This window comes from Emys orbicularis, chromosome 1 (genome assembly GCF_028017835.1).
Source record: "Emys orbicularis isolate rEmyOrb1 chromosome 1, rEmyOrb1.hap1, whole genome shotgun sequence".
NCBI classification, from domain to species: Eukaryota; Metazoa; Chordata; order Testudines; family Emydidae; genus Emys; species Emys orbicularis.
This window is the reverse complement of record NC_088683.1, coordinates 373,663,034-373,680,948: the sequence shown is the minus strand read 5'-3', so window position 1 is coordinate 373,680,948 and position 17,915 is coordinate 373,663,034. Positions and strand designations below refer to the sequence as shown.

Here is a 17,915-nt window from a genome sequence, read left to right as displayed (position 1 = left end):
AGCCCTTAGCAGCTACTGTCAAGCCCTGAGCCACGTGTGAGCACACAGCTAGTGTGAGCCCTGTGCAAGGGATCTTTGGCAGGAGAGTGGAGGAGGCTAGATGTGTTTGTCCCGACAGTCCTGCCCTGGCCCCCATGCTTCTCCCCTCCCCCTGCTCCAGTCTGTCTCCTTCCCTCACTCTTGATCCTACTGGAGCTGCCCCCCTGCCCTCATCCTCCCATCCCTCCATTTAGGCTCTGCTGCACCAGGGTGGCCTCCCCCCTGCACCCTTAGTTAGAGGCCCCAGCATGTGTGGGGGGGGGGCTGCATCTGCAGGAGGCTCTCATTGTCCTGCCTTAAGGGGCAGAGATGGGGCCACTAGCGGGTGGAGACCCCAGCAGCCCCCAGGTCCTGCCCTCCAAATTCCAGCAGCACCTGTGCAGTGATTTTACTCTGCACCCCGCCACTCCCCTGGTTAATTACCCTCACTGTTAAAAGTTTGTGCCTTATTTCCGATCTGCATTTGTCTAACTTCAACTTCCAGCCATTGGATCGTGTTAGGCCTTTGACTGCTAGATTAGATTAGATGCTTTTGTGCCTTGTGACACATGAAGCAACCCAGTGTTTCCACCTCTGTCTGGTTAATGCCACATTTCTTTCTCTATTATAGTCGGTTTCCAAGACGACGACATCTTTTTCAATGGTTTTTGTGACATTTTGGGGTCCTTGCAGACCAATAAGGGGTTCTGTCACTGCCTGGCCTGTAACTTAGGGCCTTTGTGCTGTGCCGCTATGTTTCAATTCCTTGACACCCGCAACCTGCCCACAAACACAAGGTCTCACCCTGGCTCTCACGAGCCTAGTTACTCTTTGCAGGGTGACACAAACAACCCTTCCAGTCCCGGGTCTCACCTAATACATCCTCCCTGAGTTCTTAATTACTAGACATTTGGGCTGAAGGCACAACAGAAACCTGCTTGGGATAAAAATAAACAAAAGTTCATTTAATAGAAAAAACACAGATTGAAAGAAGAAATAGTAAAGGGAAAGCAAAGATATATAAGTTACACAGAAAATAACATAAAGATACAACCTCAGGCTTTACATTTTCATATTAGATAAAATTCTTTTTCTAATAAGAGTTACCTATTGCCTTAAAACAATTTCCCAGTTTACCCCTTAGCTATAGGAGAGGAGGAAGCTAGCGCATGCCTAAGAGTGAGCCACACTCGTTGTGTCTTAGGTGCCTGGGGGAAACCCATCAAAAAGATCATTGCAAGATCTGCCGCGAGTTCCGCCCGAGAACACGTAAAGAACGGGAACAGCAGCTGAAGATGATCCTCATGGAGGAAGCCTTGCGCCCCCATTCCGACCTGGGCTTGAGAGACCCGACCCCTACGGTGGTGTCCTCGACGTGGAGCGCCCCGGCGCTGTTGGCGCCGAGGAAGGCTCCTCCAGGGACGCTCAGCATCGACACGGCTCCTCACGGGGCCCATCTGATAGTAGGCACCGCTCCCACTCGCCGGTGCCTCCAAAAGAAGAAAAAGCCAGACGACCGTTCTCCTCCGGCTAAGCCTCAAGAAGTGTGACCCCAGGCGGGCCACTCCTCGGCCTCTCCTTTCGGGGCCGTGTCGACTTCTGTCCAGGTGAGGCAGTCGAGTCCGGCCCCACCTCGATCTCCGGCGCCTATGCAGCAGCTTCAGCTCCTGTCCATGCCGGAAGCTTACCAGGCCGCCAGAGATCTCCTCCACCTGACGGCACTGTTCTTGCCTGCCAAGTAGGAACCCTCAGCACCGGAGCCCCGTCCTCCGGTGCATTCCAAGGGAAAGCCGGCTATGATGTCGAGGCACTCCCCTTCGCCTTGTCCATCGGCACCTACCCGCTCCGACAGAGCCTTCCTGCTCCCCGAGCTCTCGACGTTCGAGGCACCGAGGATTGGCTCCTCCTTGGTCTTCAGTGTCTGAGACCTTGGAGTCGGAGCCCAACTCCTATCGCTCAAGTAGGAGCAGAAACCGTAGAGCGAGGTCGGGCAGAAACGGAAGGGAGCATCAGGCGTGGCCTCCGCAGTGGCAGAATCCGCCTCAGTGGCCCTTCTGGACTCCCTGGGCTTATCACCACGGCCAGGGAGGAACCCAGGGCCCACGCCCAGCGACGTCTTCAGTTGCTTCCGCCACTTTCATTCCACCTTCCGCTGTGCATCCGCCCCCGGCGCCTACGGTCCCGACGCCTTTCCCTACGGCACCGTCGTCGACTCCAGCACTGTGCCTGGCTCCGACTTCGGCACGGCCTTCACAACGGCGACACACCCATCTCCCACACCTGCACCATTGTTGACATCGACCTCGATGCAGGCACCTACAGCCCAGGTTCCAATGTCGGCACCTGGCCCCCCGACCCCAACGGCTCCTGTGTACAGGTCTTTGTCACAGTAGCAGACAGGATGAAGGGCCAGCCTGTTTCGACACAGCGCATTTCATCATGGATTGTGGCCTGCATTACCGAGTGCTATAATCTAGCAGGGATCCCAGCGCCCCCGATAACGCCGCACTCTACATGGGCGCAAGCTTCATCAACAGCTTTCCTGGCTTAAGTCCCCACCCAGGAAATTTGCAGGGCAGCAACATGGTCATCAATACACACTTTTGCTGCACACTATGAAGTTACTAGGCAGGCCAGAGATGATGTGGCCTTTGGTAGAGCAGTACACCAGTCAGTGAACAGCTCTGACCCCACCTCCTAAATTTGCCTCAGAGTCACCTGATTGGAATCGACATGAACAAGCACTCAAAAAAGAAAAAAACGTTACTGACCTTCTCATAACTGTTGTTCTTTGAGATGTGTTGTTCATGTCCATTCCAATACCCACACTCCTACACCTCTGTCGGAGTAGCCGGCAAGAAGGAACTAAAGGGGTGGCAGGTCGGCAGGGCTCTATATTAGGCACCATGAGGGTGCGACTCCAGGGAGCGCCCAGGCCGACCCAACGGATGCTGCTAAGGGAAAAATCTTCCAGACTTCATGCACGCGCGCGCACACACCTGATTGGACATGAACAACACATCTTTGAGCATTGGCCTGCTAAACCCAGGGTTGTGAGTTCAATCCTTGAGGGGGCAATTTAGGGATCTGGGGCAAAAATCTGTCTGGGGATTGGTCCTGCTTTGAGCAGGGGGTTGGACTAGATGACCTTCTGAGGTCCCTTCCAACCCTGATATTCTATTAAAACAAAAAACAAAACAAAAACAGTTATGAGCAGAAGCTAAGTTAAGTGTGGAGTTTCCCAACCTGTAGTTTTCCAGCCTGTCAGGCAGGGAATTTTCTATCAGTTAACCAGCTGTATTTCACATAGCAATATTTAACTATTGCCAGACTTCCCATCTTGCAAAACCTCATGCTTCAGCAAAAGCTCAAGTCAGGAGGGCACAGGGTCATGTTTACTCCTTGTGGTCACTCACTTCCCCTCCCCTCCTGGTCTGTTAGTTGTGCTAAGGCTTCAGAAATGGCCTTTCTAGCTCCTTTCAGTGATGAGCATGTCACGGAGTGCACAGGCTGGGTGCTCTGGAACCGCTCTGAAAGAAGCAGTGAGAGATAAAAAGGCATCTTTTAAAAAGTGGAAGTCAGATCCTAGTGAGGTAAATAGAAAGGAGCATAAACACTGCCAAATTAAGTGTAAAAATGTAATAAGAAAAGCCAAAAAGGAATTTGAAGAACAGCTAGCCAAAAACTCAAAAGGTAATAACAAAATGTTTTTAAGTACATCAGAAGCAGGAAGCCTGCTAAACAACCAGTGGGGCCCCTGGACGATCGAGATACAAAAGGAGCACTTAAAGACGATAAAGTAATTGCAGAGAAACTAAATGAATTCTTTGCTTCAGTCTTCACGGCTGAGGATGTTAGGGAGATTCCCAAACCTGAGCTGGCTTTTGTAGGTGATAAATCTGAGGAATTGTCACCAATTGAGGTGTCGCTAGAGGAGGTTTTTGAATTAACTGATAAACTTAACAGTAACAAGTCACTGGGACCAGATGGCATTCACCCAAGAGTTCTGAAAGAACTCAAATGTGAAATTGCAGAACTATTAACTATGGTTTGTAACCTGTCCTTTAAATTAGCTTCTGTACCCAATGACTGGAAGATAGCTAATGTAATGCCAATATTTAAAAAGGGCTCTAGAGGTGCTCCCGGCAATTTCAGACCGGTAAGTCTAAAGTCAGTACCGGGCAAATTAGTTGAAACAATAGTAAAGAATAAAATTGTCAGACACATAGAAGAACATAACTTGTTGGGCAAAAGTCAACATGGTATCTGTAAAGGGAAATCGTGTCTTACCAATCTATTAGAGTTCTTTGAAGGGGTCAACAAACATGTGGACAAGGGGGATCTAGTGGACATAGTGTACTTAGATTTCCAGAAAGCCTTTGACAAGGTCCCTCACCAAAGGTTGTCACGTAAATTAAGTTGTCATGGGATAAGAGGGAAGATCCTTTCATGGATTGAGAACTGGTTAAAAGACAGGGTACAAAGGGTAGGAATAAATGGTAAATTTTCAGAATGGAGAGGGGTAACTTGTGGTGTTCCCCAGGGGTCAGTCCTAGGACCAATCCTATTCAACTTATTCATAAATGATCTGGAGAAAGGGGTAAACAGTGAGCTGGCAAAGTTTGCAGATGATACTAAACTGCTCAAGATAGTTAAGACCAAAGCAGACTGTGAAGAACTTCAAAAAAGATCTCACAAAACTAAGTGATTGGGCAACAAAATGGCAAATGAAATTTAATGTGGATAAATGTAAAGTAATGCACGTTGGGAAAAATAACCCCAACTATACATACAATATGATGGGGGCTAATTTAGCTATAACTAATCAGGAAAAAGATCTTGGAGTCATCGTGGATAGTTCTCTGAAGATGTCCACGCAGTGTGCAGCCGCAGTCAAAAAAGCAAGCAGGATGTTAGGAATCATTAAAAAGGGGATAGAGAATAAGACAGAGAATATCTTATTGCCCTTATATAAATCCATGGTTTCAGAGTAGCAGCCGTGTTAGTCTGTATCCGCAAAAAGAACAGGAGTACTTGTGGCACCTTAGAGACTAACAAATTTATATATATATATTTATATATATATATTTATATATATATTTATTTAATATATAAATAATAAATTTATTAAATTTATTAAATCCATGGTACTCCCACATCATGAATACTGTATACAGATGTGGTCTCCTCATCTCAAAAAAGCTATACTGGTATTAGAAAAGGTTCAGAGAAGGGCAACTAAAATGATTAGGAGTTTGGAACGGGTCCCATATGAGGAGAGATTAAAGAGGCTAGGACTTTTCAGCTTGGAAAAGAGGAGACTAAGGGGGGATATGATAGAGGCATATAAAATCATGAGTGATGTGGAGAAAGTGAATAAGGAAAAGTTATTTACTTGTTCCCATAATATAAGAACTAGGGGCCACCAAATGAAATTAATGGTCAGCAGGTTTAAAACAAATAAAAGGACGTTCTTTTTCACACAGCGCACAGTCAACTTGTGGTGATGGACGGCAGGAGAGAGATCACTTGATTTTACCTGTTAGGTTCACTCCCTCTGGGACACCTGTCATTGGCCACTGTCAGTAGACAGGATACTGGGCTGGATGGACCTTTGGTCTGACCCAGTACGGCCATTCTTATGTTATGTTAAGTCAGACAGGACCCTCTGTAGTGTGACTTCCCTCCCAGGGCACACTCTCACTAGGCAAAGCTCCTTGGCTTCAGTGCCTCCTTGGGTCTGACCTTGGACCGTTCAGCACCACTGTTCCACGCCGTGAGCTCCCCACAGTGAGTCAACCTGAATAGGACATCTGGTGAAGCCTTACACCCCCCCAAAAGGGTCATGTACCCCCAGCTTCATAGTCAGCAGGGACACTCAGCCAGCGAGGTAAAACAGAATGGTAGTTGTCTAGAACACAGCATAGAACAGATCTTGTTAGCACAAAAATCAGGAAGTTACAACAAAGTCCATCTTTGGGGGGATCCAGAGCCCTGGGCTCTCCCCCCAAGTTCCAACCAGGAGACTGACCAGCTTCCAGCAGCCCAGCTTCAGTCACACACAGCTGCTCCTCTCCTTCCTTTGTCTCTTTTCTGAGCAAACAGATCACCTAACCTCCATCTCTCACTTTGTTCTCCAACACCTCCAGCTGATTCTTGCAGAGAATGGGCCCTGGCCATCAGTTGCCAGGCTACAGAGTGTCAGCCATATCACACACCCTTGTCCCACTGTCACGGAGTGTGGGGGGACTCAGGGCCCTGCACTCCCGGCTCCCTGCGATTCACCATGACTCTCAGCCAGCCAGTAAAGCAGAAGGTTTATTTAGACGACCGGAATACAGTCCAAGACAGGTCTTGCAGGCACAGACAACAGGACCCCCTCAGTTAGGTCCATCTTGGGGTCCCCGGGCACCCTAGCCCCCCTGGGAGGTCAGAGCCCCGTCTGCCTCCCAGCCCTGGTCACTAGCCAGCTCCTCAGACTCTGCCTTCAGCGACCCCTCCCACAGCCTTTGTTCAGTTTCCCGGGCAAAGGTGTCACCTCGCCCCAGCCCCCTCCTGGGTTCTCATGTTACATGCTCAGGTATTCTCCTTCGGTCAGTCTCCCATCCCCCAATGCAGACTATCCTAGCCACACACCCCTGTCAGCATTCACAGACCACAGTAAGAACAGTCCCAGTTCGTCACACCCACCACTTAGATACTTGAATAACACATAGGGGAAACCGAGGCACACATGCAGTATTCAGACAAAACATTAAGAACATTCCCACTTTGTCCCAGCATAACAATTGGTATTCCAGCTGTGGGCAGTGTTCCAGGCATGTTACTGGGCTCTGAGCTCCCAAAAATCTCCCCCACCTACAATATGGCATGGTTAATGAGTTTGTAGTCTTCACCAAGTCTTTCAATGATCATGACTTTCATTTTCTTTTGGCTGATTTTGAATCCTACTTTGGCATCCTCACATTTGACATTGATAGTAGAGTCTTTTTCATGGCATCGCCATCTGCATCCAACAGAACAATGTCATCTGCAAAGTCAGATATTTCCTCTACTCCACATAACTCTTGTATCTTCCTTTGATGTTGTTCTTCACATCATGTGATCTACCACAGTGCAGAAAAGAAGAAGTGATAAGATGCAACCTGGCTCCACTCCAGTGATATCAAACTCATCCATATCTCCTCTTATTGTCCTTACACAGCATTTTGAAACTTTCTATAACATCTTGACCAGTGGCGCTATCTTTCTAGGAAGCCCATATTGTTGCAAGAACTTCCATAGTGACTCTATGAATGCCGTGGAAAGCTTTTGTGAAATCTCTGAAGTTCAAGACTAATCTTCTTTGGTAGGTGTGCCGTTTCTTAGTCAATCATCTCCAGGTAAAGATGTGATTTACACACAATCTTTTCAGTCTAAATCCTGCTAGCATATTACAGTTTTTCACCTATAACCAGTTTGATTTGGTTCAATAGTATACTAGAGAACACTTTCCCAGGTGCGAGAATCTTTTGTTCCCCATGTAGGTAATGTGATATTCCCTTGTTTATACAGCCAAAGCTCATCTTAGCCCTGTCAGCCATAGCATTGCAATGGGAACTCGTGGTCACTGATTATCCACCAGCACCCCCAAATGTTTTTCAGAGTTAGTGCTACCCAGCATAACATCCCCCATCCTGTAAGTATGGCCTGCATTCCTTGTTGCTAGATGTATGACCTTATATTTGTCTGTATTAAAAAACGTATTGTTTGCCTGCCCTCAGGTTACCAAGTGATCCAGATTGCTCTTTATCAGTGACCAGTCCTCTTCATTATTTACCACTCCCCCAATCTTTGTATCATCTGCTGCAAATGTAACAATAATGACTACGCTTTCTTCCATTTTTCTGAGAAAAATGTTAAATAGCATCGGGCCAAGAACCTTCGGGACCCCACTAGAAACCCACACACTCTATGAGAATGGGTATAAACTGGCATGAATACCTTTAGGCTGGAAATTAGAAGACGGTTTCTAACCATCAGAGGATGACGGTGCTGGAACAACTTCCCAATACAGGTAGCAGGGGCAAACAACCCAGCTAATTTTAAAATACAGTTTGATAAATTTATGAACAGGATTATATGATGAAGTTACCTGTGACAGCAGGACTCTGGACACAGTGATCCAGTCCTGTGTGCTATGATTGCTCATTTGGATAGCAGTTAATCCACTGGATGTATGCCAGGCTGTATTGTGCTGGAAGGGCACGAGGCGGTGGTAGTGGGGAAGGGGATATGTTTGAGGGGCACCTGTGAGGTGTAGGAATGAGGGGACTTTGTGGGCATATTGCACCACCTCTTGGCTAGCAGCTCTGCTCTCCACCTGGTCATCCCTGGCCCCAGTAGGGCTGGAGTGGCTGTGCAGAGGGAAAGTAGTAACCAAGGGGCTGTGAGGGGTACATTTATCAGCTGGAGACCCAAGGGGGAGGGGAGGCACACTGCAGACACTCTACTCCCCTTTGGGCGCTAACAGGGGGAAGGGATTCTGCACAAACCTGAGACCATCCCATGGAAATGACGCTGGAGCTCTGAGATGTGTGAACTGACCCATTCTCTTCCTCATCCCCTCACAGTCTATCCCAGTTTCTGTTGTGGAATACCAACAAGCTCCCTATGCATGTGCTCAAATGACTCCAAATTTGCACCACAAGCTCTACTCCAGCCCCTGATATGGCACCACAGTTTTAAAGCAATTTACATATATATTTTGAAAATTGTAAGCAGCTCATTTTGGAGGAGGGGCTGTATATCTGAAACTGTTGATGAAATGACCAGTTTGCACCACAAAGTCTGCCTTCATGCTGCAGCGTACCAGTTGTCAAGACAACCTCCCTGTGCATGTGGGTTTCAAAGCATTTTGAATATTAACAATTAAAACCCTAACGTTGATATCACATAATTTTATAAGGGCTGCTCAATGTCAGGAACCCCTTGGTAAACAGCCCCAAATTCGGCTCAGTGACCCACCCTGGAGCCCCACTGAGGCAGGGCACTTTTCAAGCAGTCTGAGTCAGCATGTGGATTTTACAGCACTTAGAAAAATTGGCTGTTAACAGTAAGCAGCTCTCAACATTTGCTATTATGGTGCTACTCCCCCACTCTAACAAGCAGGTGAATATTGAGTAGGGGTAGGTAGGAGGTATGACCTGTGCAGGTGTCATGAGTGAGACAGTTACTGAATACTGTGTCCTGTTTTGGGCTTCAGAAAAGAGGTACAAGAATGAGCAGCTGAAGTCTGGAAACCCTGCCTTATAGTGAAAGACTAAAGAAGCTCAGTCTATTTAGAGGTGACTTGATCACAGTACAAATACATGCATGGGGAAGATATTTCTGAGACCAGGCAGCTCTTTAATCTCCCATACAAAGGCAGAACAAGACAAATTCAGACTGGAAATCAGCTAAAGGTTTTCATCAGTGAGGGTAATTAACCTTAGACAGCATGGTGGATTCTCCGTCACTTAAAACCAGTAAATGGCTAGTGGATAGTTTTGCTAAAAGACTTGTTCTGGCTCAGCCAGGCATTCTGGGCTGGATGCAGGAGTCACTGGGTGGGATTCTCCAGCTGGGTGATGCAGGCGCTCAGACTGGCTCATACTGTGCCTCACTTTTGTCCCCACTAAAGCAGCTGGACCCCACACCCTCTGCCCTACACATCAGCCTGCTGTGTGATCTCCCCAAATCCAACTGGCCATGCCACCCCTTCTCACAGCCTGCTGTGCTCTGCTTTGCCCACTCGTCTCCTGTGCCCCTCACCCAACCTCCCATACTCTGTGCACGCCTGCTGCTGGGAGCCGCTTTGCTCCAGGAGCTCCTTGCTTTATGTCCAATCCCTCTCTGAGCATGGACAAGACAAAAGAGTGGAGAAACAGAAAAAAAGGAGTGGAAAGGGGGAAGAAGATGGAGGGAGGGAGACAAGCCCATCAGGTGAGGTGTGTGCAGCTGGGGCCGGTTCCCAAGGCTGCGCCAGAGCTCATGATGCCTGCAGCTTCATGGATTCTGTAGTTGGTGGCAGGAGAAGGGGATCCTGTTACATGGGGCTACTTCCAGCAGCTGGAGGGGCAAGGGAAGTGAGATGGGAGGGAATGAGTTCCCTATGAAATGCACATAGGGCTCCAAGGAACAAAGCTCCCGCTGTGGGGAAGTGCCTGACTACTCCAGTGCAAGCCTCTCTCAGTAGGGGGACCTGTAGGGAGCCAGGCAGGAGTGCTGGCCATTGGGGGAACTCCTGGATACTCCAGTCCCCTTCTCTCTCACCAAGAGGTGTTCTGGGGAGCATGGCAGGAGAGGTGGTGGGGGCACTGTGGGGAGTAGGACAGGAACTCAGGTTTTGGAGGGAGGGTGCAGCACGGGGCACTGTAGGGAGTGGGGTGGGAGCCATGGCTGTTGGGAGGGGGCAGCATGCGGCCATGTAGGGCATGGGGCAAGAGTGTTGGACAGGGGCTCCCTGTTACTCTAGTCTTAGCCTCCCAGCAGGAGAGGCCAGTGGTGAAATTGCTTCTAGGGCCTGGGCTGCCTGAGGGGCTGACGTGTGACCCAGGTTAGGAGGCTCCTAAGAGCTGTTTGCAGCCCCCAGCTGGGCCCTTTCCCTGGCGCTCGTCTATGTTCCTGTGCTGCTTGCTCAGGGGAGCTGAGGCCCCAGCCCCAGTGTGGGGAGGAGCTGCAGCTATGGAGCGTGAACTTCACTTCACCCGGGCCTGTCCCAGCTGCCTCCCTTTTGCCTCCTTTTCCGGGGTCTGTTCTCCCCTCTGAGCTCTCAGTGGGAGATGAGCCCTGGGCAGTGTCCCCCGGAGGGGATGTTCTTGGGAAAGGAGCCATTAGTAGCTGACCTGGAGCTGCAGGGAACTGGAGGGATCTTGGGGCAGCCTCCCCACACAAACGAGAGCCCAGGATATTGGGCCAGGAGCCCTGGGTTCAAGGAGCAGGTTCTGAACCCCCCGGTGCCCCTGATGCTCTGGCAATGCTGGCTTCCCCCGCCCCGCCCTTCTTTCAGGGCCCAGCAGTTGGCTGGGCTGGGGCTCCTCTCCTGTCACTGCCACTGAGAAGCTCAGAACCAAGGAGTCTTTCTGAAAGTTGTGCTGTAGCCCAGCTGGGAGCAGGTGAGCAGGGCGTACTGGCCGGCAGCTCAGCCTGTCCCTTAAGCCTGTGACAGCCCGCTCCTCACTGCAGCCCTGGCCGGAGGTCTGGGAGTGCTGACACTTGGGGCCCTAACAGCAGGATGGGATCCTGAGGTGCAGGAGGGGTGTTTCCAGCCCCTATGTCCCAGAGAGCATAGTGGGGTGCTCAGAATAAGGATGACTCTCCTGCCCCCCTTGAAGTTGGGTCACTTGCAAAGAGACCAAGAGGAGGACCTCTGGGCCCCACCTGCAGCACCAGCCCCCCCAACAGTGCTGCAAGGGGATGACCAGTGGGAGAGGGCAGTGGGAGGTGAGGAGCAAGTCCTGGCTAGCTGCTTTCCCTGCAGCTTCTCTGCACTGGGGGGAGAGCAGCAGGTGAGTGCCAGTCTGTGCTGCACTGTGGGACAGGCTCGCATCCCCCAGGCTGGGCTTGGGCAAGGACACTGGGGTAAATCTGTGGAGCTCAGCCTCTCTGCCCAGTGGCCTTTCCTGGGGCAAGTCTCGAGACCACCGGGGGCCTGGACAGCACAACGATGGGCACCAGAAACAGGGAGGCCACTAAACTAAGAACATGAGTAGTAGCGGCCTGACCCATGGCACCTCCAGCAGCACAGCAGCCCCTATTGCTGCAGCGGGGCCAGCTCCGACTGCGGGCAGAAATGCCCGTTAGTGAATCCCCACCCCACTTCCTGCAGCACCCCCAAGTGCTGGGGCGAGCATTGACTGCAAGGGGAGAGTGCCTCTGTTTGAGCCCCCTGCCTCCAGTTTGCAAGGAGAGACGTGCTCCCACCATCCCTTGGAGAACGCTGCACTGATCACTCATTGGGCGGGTATCGATTTACCTATCCTAGGTGGAGTATCTGAGCGCCTCAGTATCTGTGAAGTGTTTACCCTCCCGAGACCCTTGCAGCATCCCCATTGTATAGATGGGAACGGCAGCCCAGAGAAGCTGTCATTCGCCTGTGGTCACACAGACAGGCTTTGGTGGTGCATGGAATTGGACCCAGGCTTCCTGAGTCCTAGCTTAGCCCACTAACTCCTGGCCATCCTGCCTACTACGTGCGGAAGGTCTTGAGCTGCCCTTGGGATGGCCGGGAGAGCTGGGCCTGGCTGCTGGGCTCCAGCCCCACTGCTGCTCCCACTGACATAGTGCCTTTCCACCAGATCACGGCCACGGATGCAGACAGTGGCCCCTTCAGCTCCCTCTCCTACTCCATCGGCTCAGGCATTGGCAGCGTTGTTCCCACGCAGTTCAGCATCGATGAGCACACTGGGCAGCTGTGCACAGTGCAGGGCCTGGACCGCGACGAGGGGGCCACCACCTATGACTTCACTGTCACTGCTGTCGATGGGGTGAGCGCTGATGAAAGGAGGCTGGGCCCGGGGGGGGGAGGGGGGGGGGAGGGGCTGAGCAGTGGGTGAAGGGGGATGGGCCCATGGGGAAAGAGGCTGAGTAATGAAGGAAGGGGGTCATGGGATGATGGGGAAAGGTGGGATGGCCCTTGGATGGAACTGAGCGATGGGGCAGGGGCAGCTGGGCCCCGGGTAGTGCTGAGTGATGGGGAAAGCGGGGGATGGGCCAACGGGGAGTGAGCAATTGGGCGGGGGAGGGAGTTATGCCCCCAGCCTAGTACTGTTCAGAAGGTTATCCCTGTCATCCCATCCCCCCCAGGGCAGTGAGGGCCTCCCAGCAGCCCAGCCCTGGGCAGAGTTATGCCTGGTCCTGTCCTCCTCCAGGGTGGTCTGAACTCCATGGTGTACGTGAAGGTTTTCCTGGAGGATGTGAACGATAACCGTCCGGCGTTCTACCCGCTGGAGTACGCGGCCAGCATCAGCACGCAGAGCATGCCGGGCACAGCCGTGCTGCGCGTCATGGCCCACGACAAGGACGAGGGCCCCCACGGGAAGGTGACGTACCACATTGTCTCGGGGAACTCGCCCCCTCTCTTCTCTCTGCACAAGGACACAGGTAAGAGCCCTTGGTGCCCTGGCCAGGTGTGGGGATGGGTGGGGGGAAGGGATCTTCCCCAGGGTGATACTCAGTCAGCCACAGACAGAGGGTATGGGGGGATGTGACACCTGTCAGTGTTACTGTACAGCACGCTCATCAGCTCCACAGAAGGGCAGCCCCACCAGCCAGCAGCCCCCTCTCTCCTCAGCATTCCCCCTGCCCTGTTTCCACTATCCCTCCCCTCCCTGCTCGGCCAGGAGTGCGGGGCGGGGGTGAGGGCTCCGGCTGGGGGTGTGGGCTCTGGGGTGGGGCCAGGGATGAGGGTTTGGGGTGCAGGAGCGGGCTCAGGGCTGGAGCAGGGTGTTGGGATGTTGAGGGGGTGCAGGCTCTGGGAGAGAGTTTGGGTGCGGGAGGGAGTTTGGGGTGCAGGGTCCCGGCAGCACTTACCACAGCTCCCAGGAAGCGGCCGCCAGGTCCCTGTAGCCCCTAGGCGCATGGGCGGCCAGAGGGGCTCCGCATGCTCCCCTCGTGCCCACAGGCGCTGCCCCTGCAGCTCCTATTGGTCACAGTTCCCGACCAATGAGAGCTGCAGAGCCGGCACTGGGGCGAGGGCAGCACACAGAGCCTCCTTGGCCGCCCATGCACCATGGGGCCTCAAGGACCTGGCGGCCGCTTCTCAGAGCCATGCGGAGCTAGAGCAGGCAGGGAGCCTGCCTTAGCCCCAGACCCCCGCTGCACCACCAACAGGACTTTTAACGGCCCAGACAGCGGTGCCGACCTCAGCCACCAGGGTCCGTTTTCAACCGAGTATTCTGGATGCCTGGCAACCCTATTCCCTGCATTCCTGACCACATTCCCTGGGCCCAGAGAGGCTCCATACCCATGGCCCATTCCCCAGGGCCCTACTTTTCCTGACACGCTTCCCCCCCAGGGCCTGGGCCAGGTCCCAGGCCCTTTCTAGACTGAACTCCACCCCTCTCCCCTCCATCCCCCCAGAATCGGCAGACTGATCTCCCCACAGCCAATGCTGAGATAAACGGGGCCAGGTTCACTCTCCCCCTCCACCCTCTTTTGGCCTTTCTAGGACTGATGGGTCCAGGGCTGAATACAGTGGGAGGGGAGGGAAGGGGAAGGGAGTAGGGTCTCCTCAGACCCCTATAGAGAGGGGCTGCCCCTCCTTGCCCCCAGATGTAGCCCCCATCTCTCTTTGCAAATGCCAGCCACTTTCGTTCCCCCTCTGACCCCTGGAGTCAATCTCTGGGGTTGGCATCTCTCTCCCTTGGTTATTCCCAGGCTCGTGGCTTGTTTCTGCATCCCTAGAACAGGGAGGAGAAGTGCATTTCCTGCTGGGGGAGGGGGACACAGTGTTCAATCCTACAGCACTTCTCCTATGAGTTTCTTTCTCTTCCAGGTGTTGTCTCCCTCTCGTGGTCCCTGAGTGGCAAAGCCAACACGCTGGTGCAGCTGGTGATCTCAGCACGGGATGGAGGGGGCCTGTCAGCCCAACCCAATGCCCAAGTGAACATCAGCATCGTGGCTGGCACAGTCTCACCTCCTGTCTTTGAGCAGGCACAGTACTTCTTCACAGTGCCTGAGGACACACAGCAGGGGGCGAGTGTTGGGGCCGTCCGGGCCCATAACCCCCCAGGTATGGACCCATCGCAGCCCCCAAAACACGTTGGGCCCATGTTTCCATTTCAGGGGTCCTGTGCTCCTGCCCCACTCTGCACAGTGACTCTGCTGGGGTCTCCCCCCACAGCTAGCGGCCTGCCCTCCCCCACGGTGCCCCCTGCTGGCGCCCCCACGGCGCCTCCTGTTCCTCCCATCCCCTGCTGGGAGTTCCCCCCACAGCCAGTGCCCTGCTCGCCCCCACGGCGCCTCCTGCTGGGAGCTCCTCCCAAAGCCAGTGCCCTGCTTTTCCCCATGGCGCCCCCTGCTGGGAGCTCCCTCCACAGCTAGCGGCCTGTCCACCCCCACAGTGCCCCCTGCTGGGAGTTCCCCCCACAGCCAGTGCCCTGCTCGCCCCCACAGTGCCTCCTGCTGGGAGCTCCCTCCACAGCTAGCGGCCTGTCCACCCCCACAGTGCCCCCTGCTGGGAGTTCCCCCCACAGCCAGTGCCCTGCTCGCCCCCACAGTGCCTCCTGCTGGGAGCTCCCTCCACAGCTAGCGGCCTGTCCACCCCCACAGTGCCCCCTGCTGGGAGTTCCCCCCACAGCCAGTGCCCTGCTCGCCCCCACGGCGCCTCCTGCTGGGAGCTCCTCCCAAAGCCAGTGCCCTGCTTTTCCCCATGGCGCCTCCTGCTGGGAGCTCCCCGCACAGCCAATGCCCTGCCCTCCCCCACAGCGCCTCCTGCTGGGAGCTCCCCGCACAGCCAATGCCCTGCCCTCCCCCACAGTGCCTCCTGCTGGGAGCTCCCTCCACAGCTAGTGGCTTGTCCACCCCCACAGTGCCCCCTGCTGGGAGCTCACCCCACAGTCAGCTCCCTGCCCTCCCCCACAGCGACCCTTGCTGGGGCAGGCTGGGTGGGTGAGCGGAGCACTGCTCTCACTGTCCTTGCTCTATATTCCCTTGTCCCCAGGTCACTCTGATGACATCTTTTATTCCATCTCCTCGGGAGATCCCCATGGCTATTTCTTCATTGACTCCAGCTTGGGACAGCTCCGCACCAGCCTCCCTCTCGACCATGAGGTCCAGGCGGTTCTGGTTCTGGACGTGCAGGCCCGAAGTGGCTCGCCACCTGCCTACAGCAACACGCAGGTGAAGATTTCCGTGTCAGACGTGAATGACAATGCGCCAGCCTTCCTGGCCCCTTCTGACTCCATCCTGCTGCCAGAGGCCACAGAGGTGGGGGCCACTGTGTACACGCTGCAGGCGGAGGATCGGGACAGTGGTGCCAACGGGCAGGTGCACTTTGAGCTGGTGTCAGGTGGGGACGGCATCTTCAGCGTGGAGCGCTCCTCTGGGACAGTGCGTGTGGTGGGGGCGCTGCAGTACGAGGCCAGTGCCGCCTATGGCCTAGCCATAGTGGCACGGGACAGCGGTGTGCCCCAGCTCAGTGCCACCTTCACCCTGCTGGTGCATGTGCAGGCAGAGCACGACCACGGGCCCATCTTTGACACACTCACCTACCGTGTGGAGGTGCGGGAGGGCACGCCTGTCTCCACTCGCTTCCTGCAGGTGCGGGCCCTAGGCCGGGACTCTGGTGCCACGCCCCTCACTTACTACCTGCGTGCCGATGGCGACGCCGCTAGCTTTGGCATCGTGCCCGAGAGCGGCTGGCTCTATGTCAAGAGTGCGTTGGACCGGGAGACGCGGGACCTGTACATGCTGACAGTGCTGGCGTCTGCAGGCGCAGGCGGCACCAGCAGCGAGGCTAGGAAGACGGGCACCAGCACGGTGCGGGTCAGCATCACTGACGAGAATGACAACAGCCCCCGGTTCAGCGAGGAGCGCTACTTCTTCACCATTCCCGAGAACCAGCCACCGGGCAGCAGGGTGGGCAGGGTGACAGCCAGTGACCGGGACACGGGGCAGAACAGCCGCCTCACCTACCGCCTCCTCCAGCATGACCCCAACTTCCTCATCCACATGCAGTCTGGTGAGAGACCCCACAGGCGGTGCAGGTGGAAGCGGAGGGAGAGCCCACCGAGATCCGAGTGGGCATGGAGGGGCCCATGAAGCTCAGCAGGGGGTGACTGTGAGGGTAGAGCAGTGCTGGCCCCAATGTGGCACTAGGGGGTGCTGTGCCTCAGGGAGGGAGGTGGAGGTAGCATCATGCTACCTCGTCAGTGACTCCCCGGTCTGAGAACTACCAGAGCCGTCCCAAGACAGAGTGCTTTGTCGGGTTGCCCTCCCTCCCACAGGGCTCTCATGGCACTGGTGGTGCCAGCAGCCCTTTAGGCAAAGCCAGGCCCATCACTGAGCTACTGCAGCCGCAGATGTGACTGGTGGGGTGGTCCCGCCTTCCACCCGCCCAGCCCAGAGCCCAGCGCTCAGGTCAGCAGGGCCCAGCAGCCTAGAGAAGCCAGAACACAGGTGCTGAGACTTAAGGAAGCTTGTCAAGAGGGATATACAATGGGCCCAGGGGTCAGGAAGGGGCGTATGCACAAGGATGGGTTGGGGGGGGGGTCACACCCCAGAGGAGGGTCAATGTCAGCCCGTCTCACAGGAGGTTAGAGATCACACCCCAGACAAGGGTCAGTGTCACCTTGTCTCACAGGAGGTTAGGGCTCACACCCTAGGAGGTGGGTCAGAGTCACCCTGTCTCACAGAAGGTTAGGGGTCACACCCCAGAGGAGGGTCAGTGTCAGCCTGTCTTACAGGGCATTAGGAGTCACACCGCAAAGGAGGGTCAGTGTCATCCTGTCTCACAGGAGGTGGGTCGGTGTCACCCTGTCTCATGGGAGATTAGAGATCACACCCCAGAGGAGGGCCTGCTGCAGCTGGCATGGCTCTCTTGTCATCAGCGTTAGCTCAACTGTCCTGCCCCCCCTCTTCTGCCCTGACCTGGCATCTGCCTCGCATTGGGGTCCTTGGTGGCTGGCACAAGGGGCCATGGCTAAGTGGGATACGGTAGGGGACCCTTATGCAATTTCAGAGAGCAGCTCTAACCGTGTTCCACCAACCCCAGCTGGCTCCCTTCCCACTGCCCTTTCCCCAGGGCCCTTGTCCTGTCACCACCATCCCAGGGCCACCTCCTTCTCCATGGCCTGCTCCTTTGGGCTGGCTCCCCCACCCACAGCCCATTCCCAAGGGTTGTGACTCCATCCCCCCAGTCCAGGACCATCTCTCTG

At 54.5% G+C, this 17,915-nt stretch overlaps 1 protein-coding gene across 1 annotated transcript in view; it reads left to right on the top strand.

Moving 5' to 3' along the window:
* Positions 1-17,915, top strand: part of DCHS1 (dachsous cadherin-related 1) — a 126,345-nt gene that overhangs the window by 25,194 nt on the left and 83,236 nt on the right. The window contains exons 2-5 of the mRNA XM_065423630.1: positions 12,336-12,524; positions 12,909-13,140; positions 14,534-14,770; positions 15,701-16,720. Of these exons, the coding sequence (XP_065279702.1) occupies positions 12,336-12,524; positions 12,909-13,140; positions 14,534-14,770; positions 15,701-16,720 (1,678 nt within the window). The remainder of the gene's footprint in view (positions 1-12,335; positions 12,525-12,908; positions 13,141-14,533; positions 14,771-15,700; positions 16,721-17,915) is intronic.